The sequence below is a fragment of the Pyxicephalus adspersus genome, chromosome 2 (genome assembly GCF_032062135.1).
Source record: "Pyxicephalus adspersus chromosome 2, UCB_Pads_2.0, whole genome shotgun sequence".
In the NCBI taxonomy this organism is placed as follows: domain Eukaryota; kingdom Metazoa; phylum Chordata; class Amphibia; order Anura; family Pyxicephalidae; genus Pyxicephalus; species Pyxicephalus adspersus.
The window spans coordinates 41106045-41113019 of NC_092859.1; the positions used below are offsets into that span (position 1 = coordinate 41106045).

Here is a 6975-nt window from a genome sequence, read left to right on the forward strand (position 1 = left end):
TACATTAAATAAGTGGTCAGTAGGAAGAATACCTCTTTAACTTGGGAAACTCCTTGAAATAAATTTCAGGTCTTCAGGGAACCGCTTCTATAATTATTATTTTTACAACTCACAGTACATTGGTGTGGTGGTCATTGGGAAGAATGCCTCTTACATTGCTGTGCACTGTGATGAATGTCACTCTTACAGATTACCAAAAAGATCAATTGTCTTGGGTAAACTGATCTGAGCTGCTTTCCATGCATTTTTCAAATTGGTGGCCACCTGTATCCCTATAACCGGAGACAGATGACAAAAACTATTGCAAAGATACACTAGAAAATCCAATAAAAACACAGTGAAATAAACCCCCAAAATTCATGTAAATACTTACTTTTTCATTTATTTTACCTTAGCAATCATTTTGACATTTTAGGTAACTTTGCTTGTTCTTCTTTATTCTTTTAGATATGACATTATGCAGAAATGCTGGGATGAGAAGTTTGAGAAGAGGCCATCTTTTAATGCCCTAGTAAATATGACAGGAAATCTTTTAGTTGACGGATATAAACAGGTATGTTGTCTATTGACTATATATTCACTACTTATTCACTAAAACCCAATCTGGTCCATTTTCCTACTCAAAGAAAGTTGTTTATTATGATATAAAATAAAGCCAAGCAAGCATTTGAAGCCATTTCTATAATTGTTGGTTGATGTACAATAAATGGACATACATGGTACTGTTTAAATAACAGGAGATGGAATAATTTCTACCTTTATGTATTTTGCAGAGATACAAACAAGTAAATGAAGAATTTTTAAGAAGTGATCACCCAGCTGTGGTTCGTGTTAGACCCAGAATGGCAAAACTAAATAACGGGGGAGAAAGCATTTCAAATATCTTATATTCAGCTGTGCAACCAAACGACAGCGACTATATTATTCCACTGCCAGATCCCAAGCCTGAGGAGTCAGATAACATGCTCAATGAGAACTCAGAAAGTCGTCCAAGGTAAGTAGGGTTTTTTAACTTGAGGTCAGCCAATTAAAATTTACTTTACTGAAACCACGCCAAAACAGTCTGGATTTAAACTGATTACTGAGGCTCAAAGAGTGCAGAATGCCTGGGAGTACCTTGCAGGATCAGTTTGTACTATGGTAATAATGGTATCCCAGCAAGGAAGTAGTAGAGGGTGAGGACAGAGGAGAAGCCAATAAAATTTAGTAAGGGTCAAACCTTGTGTGCGGCAATCAAATAGTTAATCAGGATCAGCAGTTGGCAAGTGTTTTCTACCCCAGACAAGTACACAATAGCCTAAAGCTAAATTACTTTCCACTTGATAATAGGCAAAGTGGACAGTCACCCAAGGAAAGTTTCAACCTAATTTGTGGCAGTGATGACAGTTTACAGTGATACATCAAACAAGCAATGTATAAATCAGAGATACCAAAGAAGGAGTCTGTAGCGGGTGTGTTTGAGGCTACATGACCTGCATTACAGATTAGAATTTATTATCCAAAAGTATGTTGTGCAGTGACAAATCTGCGGTGGTGACTGAGCAGCTTCACAGCCTGCTGTACAGCTGGCTGTAGTTATAACAAAAAACTCAGATCACCGTTCAAAGTGGAGGTTACTTGCTGGTAAAGGTGCTACCATAAGGACTAAGTCCTTACCAGTAAAAGGGTTAGGTAAACCATTTTAGACCTAACATAATATGATTTATTTTAACAGACCATTATGCATGGCTATCTTTGCGGAAATGCTATTTTATTACAGTCTCTTTTTTCACAATTTATCACACAGTTCTACACTGCAAGAAGGGAATACATCATCTACAATCTCCTGTGACAGTCCTTTAAGACAGCCAGAACAAGATGTTGAGAGTGATCTTCAGCAACCTGAACGGCCTCAAGAAGAAGAGGAAAGTTTCCTGTAGCAAATGCAAAAAATTAAGACTTGGCACTTACCAGGAACTGCAATGAAGTTTTATGTATTAAGGTACAAGAAAATGTTTGGTACTGATTCTTACAGCTTTTAAACGGTACAAACCAGGTCCATCCCCTGGATATGATGACCAAAGAAATCATTAAACTCTACAATCTTGGCACACTTTAACTTTTAAATCCTGGACTATAGCCTTTCGTGTTGTTTTTTGGTTAAAGTAAAGGATGGCAAATCCACAGAAGCCAGAACAGTATTACAAAGGTCGACCTTCCATTCTCTGTAAAACTATGAATAAAATGTGCAATATAATGGAATAATTCCAACATTTATTTTAATGAATTATTGAATGGTACTTTACTTAAAGCATCGCCAGAAGCACAAAGCATCGTCAGAAGCACAAAGCATCGTCAGAAGCACAAAGTAAGGACCATCTGAGGGGTATAAGTGTTCATGTGTATCACTTTACTGCTGATTATACTTCCTTCATAGAACAAAAAGACAGCACAGGCCGATGATTTGGCTGCCAACAAGACTGATGCACTCCTAGAACTGAAGGACATCTCTAACTATTAATGAGTGGAAGTTCAAGAAACATCATTCCATAACTTTCCAACTGTTCCAGAAGGCATGTGACTGCTATAAATAGACATGGTTTGATCAAATATTTACATTTTGGAGAAATTGGATATAGGATCCATGGCCTTCACTTTTTTCTATAATTTTTGGGAATTTATAGTTGCTTTAGGATTGTAAAATCCATACTACCTGAAGATTTTATGACGTGTGCTTTTGTGAAATTCTACAGTTCTAAAGTATAAATATTGCCTCAAAAAGTCTCATTTGACTATTGAGGCTAACATTGATTGTTGAATGGCAAGGTTTGAATGAGGGTTCTGCATTACTGTGTACAGTTCTTGTATGACCATTTCTGATCTTTTATCAGGATTGAATAGGCTCCATCATCTGGATTAAAGCTTAATCCATCAAATATAACACCATAGATAGCCAAATCTAGGCTTCTTACAGCCATAAAAGGGAAGTGGCGGGTAAAAAACAATGCCTGTCTAGCATAATCCTTCAAACAGGACAGCTCTGTACTCCTGTAAACTGAACGCTAAAAAGTGTAAATGCAGCTTTGTACACAGCTCTATATGTACTAAAAAAGCCTTGGGAATATAATGTTATGGTGACGGCTGGACCGCCAGCCAAAATAAGATAAAAAAAGGAAAACATTACAGGGAGGGCAATATGCTTTACCTAGTAATAAATATAAAAAAACCCTAGGTCTGTCTGTGACTGACTCCATGGGAAAATGTTTAACTTGTAGCATCTTTATTACACTCTCTATATATTTTTACTTTTAGCAAACCAGCCATAAAAGAATATTTGCATGTCCATTTTTATTCACTTTATTATACTATAAAATATATGGAAAATGTTTGACGTTGTCTGTATTCACATTTATCCACTGATTTTAATTTCAATCATATATATCAATCACTGTAAAAAAACAGAATCCATATACAATGCAGACTCAGTATTAGAATACATATATATAAAAAAGAGCAGCTTAAACATATCTCCAGGTAGATAGCAAACAACAATAAATGCATTCATTTTAAATTCTTTAAATATATTTTTAAATCAACTAGTGAAAATACCAGAATTTTACCTGGTAGTTTCTTGTTATATTATGGACAGTAGCAATAACATTGGGAGAGGGAGAGACACTAGCAGCGACCAATCACACTCTGCTACATGAACATGTGTTTACAAGAGATAAAGGGCACCCCAAGTTCACTCTCTTTCTTCCCAGAGACCACTTACAGTAATGGTATGATATAACGTTCCTAGCTGTTAAAAATCATAAGTCATAAGGTACTATATTTTGTATTTTCTCTGTCAGCCTACCCTTATCCCCACTTCCTGAGTTCCCATAATTCCCTTTAAAGATCCTGTGCATTAACCCTTTATATATACCTAGCATGAAGCACACAATTCATCCCCCTTAAGGCAATATTATGGTCTGGTCTCCAAAGTACAGAGTAGTGCATTGTGGGAAGGGCTGCGCGTATTCTTCTTTTACCCAGAATTTGGTTTATTGAGGTACCTGTAGAGAAGTGGGCTGTACAGGGAAGATATGATGTGACACCTACTGTTATCTTTTCTTCAACTTCAGCATTACTTTTTAATCCTATAAAAAGCACTACAAAATTTCTTTAAGTATACCTTCACATTATGCTCGGTAAGTCATATGGAATGTTTTTGCTAAGAATTATTTTAGGCTATTAGACCAAGGGTATACTTCAACAAAAACTGTTTTACTTACAAGAAAACAGATGGCATAATCTCTATAATGTTAGTACCTCCACTGAGAAAACCTTACTTCACTTCCAGTTCCATAGACATAAGAAAAGTGAAAGAAAATATTCCCATAGTTATGTGAAAAGTAATTCTGACATATGACACGGGAGCAGTTAAACTCATTTGAAGATATCTACTCTGCATTCTTAAGTGACTACTCTAAAACGTTTGATTTCCCTCATCCTTTGACTTTTGTCTCCAAGACAAAAGGTGAAGAATAATGGGGACACAGCAATACAAAGCTGAAAGAACTCCGAACCCCATGCTAATTTATGCAAACCTGAAAAAAGTATCAGAGCTCCATGTTATCTGAATCTATAATTAGTTTGATAAGTTGGGAAAGGAAAGGTCAGGGTGTTACATTTATTGCCCAGAGTTCTTCTGTCAAAGCTACAGATCTGCTGTCAACTATCTAAAGACTTTACAATATGTATTATGTTTTTTAAATCGTTTTTTGTTTGGTACAATATTTATGCACAGAACTTTCCACTGAGTCAGTATTCTACTTCACATTCACTTCCTATAAAATATACAGAGGCACTATGGGGAGACAGATTACAGAAGTCAGTATGTGCAATTTTTTATAAGGGTAACTTCACCTATTGATGTACAGGTGTGAAATCTCTAATCTGAAATCTATGCTGCTCAACGCTTGTCCAAAAAAAGGGTATTTTGGCTTAATAAATTGTAGTTTCTAGAAAGAAAGTAGGAAATAAATTTGAGGGTTAATGTTTTCTTTTTTGTATTGAAGATTTATTAGGAATTTTTTTCTACGGGAGTTTTGAAATCACATTTAAAAAAAAATGTTAGTTGCCTTGGAGGCCAAATATCTTCATAAGTGTTTTTGTCATCAGTCCTGGCCTCTGTCCTACATTGTCCTACATTCAGAACAAGTCTTGGGTTCTAAATGTCTAAAAGTGGTTTTCAGTACAGGTTGATCAGATAGACAGTTAAACAGACGGTTTCTTGAAGAAACATCCAACCTTTTTTCATTATTATTGAAATGAATTAGCAGTTAAAAAATCTTTTTTTGGAGGAATTTAGCTGGCAGTGCTTTGTGTTGTAGTTTTTGGGTGAAGTTTCTCAACCTCTTCCATTGACTTTAGTAGGAACAATTTGCAAGAACTTGCTGAGCGGTTTTTAAATATTTGTAAATGTTTTAAAAATGTTTGTGTGAAAGAAGTAAAAATTATTTTATATTTCCTATGCTTTTGTGTAAGACAACTGCAGTGCTAGAAAATCACTGCTAAAGCATTTGCTAAAGCCTGGAAAATGCCTATCTGTATGTAAAAACTTCTGGGAGTTGAAACTGGATGTCTGGCAAGCAGCATCCTCACTGCAACATGACCATTGGTATGAACACGGACCACATGAGTCAACCTGCCATGGCAACACAGTAAATTGCAGGAAAAAAAGAAGACTCCTTCTGAGTCACTCAAGACTTCATAGGAAAAATGGATCACCACCTGACCTATGATATGGCAAAGGGCAGGGGCCAAGATTCATATGGGAATTATAGAAGATGTTTAAACTTTAAAGATTGCTTTAACCAGATGTTTTCACCTGATTGATTGTTAAACTCATCCTAGACATAAAGGAGAATAATCATCTGGACTCTTTATACTGCATCAGCAATTACTTTTGGACAACAGATTTCTAGATACCAGATTTCATGGCTATGCTGATTTCCATAGGTACTATGTTAAATAAGATTTTATATGTTCATGATATTATTCCAAATTGTATACATAATGTGACCATATTTGAAAGAAAATATATAACTTTTTTGAAGTTCATACATTCTTAATAAAGTGTAAAATTTTGTATTGATCAGTCCTCACTTTTGCTGCTATTAAATCAGTTTTATCTTGATGCTAATTAAAGTAACCTGTTAAGTACAAAATGGTGACGTGAGGGCCTCCAATAGCCTCCAGATTTTGCTAGTTCTGATGGGCATAGTCCTGTAACTTCCTGCTAATATAGTGGCATTTCACTGCCCCCACACATGCCTATTCATCATCATGTTGGGCTACCTCTGGTCTGGCCTATAGTTTTTTTTTCTTTTTTTATGATATGGCAGAGTTGCTTTAAATAGGGATTTTATGAAATGAGGGCTATATGGCATATTTATTATGTATATGTTTTATAACAGGTTGCTACATGGATAAAACGTGAAGTTAAATAAAAAAATAGGAACCAAAACAGTAACAGTAGATGTGAAAATGTGTAATAATTACGTGCAAAGACTGTTGTTGCTCAATACGTGCAGAAAGTATTGTGCAATGATTTCTGGTAAAGATTTCATAGGTAACTTTGGCATAATCCCCAAAAGCTTCATTGTTCAGACACCTCCACTGCTATTTCTGTTTATGATGAATGCTAAAGAGCAAAGCTCCCTGAATCTCTGACTCGGAATCCTTTAATCTGTTTAAATCAGGGCACAGATGGAAACCAGCTGTACCTATTATAGGAGGTTCTGAAAAAGGAAAAGGTTGGTGGAAACACCTAAAATTTCTAGATGAAATGAAACATAGTTGGTAACTATGGCAAGAAATGTTTGGAGTATCTGGGACATACAGTAAATAAGCTAGGGGTTCACTCAGCTCATTAGGCCTCAGCAATAAAATAACACTTTGGGTAAATTGGTCCTTTAGTAGACCCCATCTTCAAAAATGTTTCTTATT

At 35.6% G+C, this 6975-nt stretch overlaps 1 protein-coding gene across 1 annotated transcript in view; it reads left to right on the top strand.

The window, feature by feature from the left end:
* Window positions 1-6121, top strand: part of PDGFRB (platelet derived growth factor receptor beta) — a 74246-nt gene extending 68125 nt beyond the window's left edge. Inside the window, exons 22-24 of the mRNA XM_072400562.1 lie at window positions 448-553; window positions 774-994; window positions 1787-6121. Coding sequence (XP_072256663.1) covers window positions 448-553; window positions 774-994; window positions 1787-1919 — 460 coding nt within the window. The 3' untranslated portion in view covers window positions 1920-6121. The remainder of the gene's footprint in view (window positions 1-447; window positions 554-773; window positions 995-1786) is intronic.
* Window positions 6122-6975: the final 854 nt, after the last annotated feature.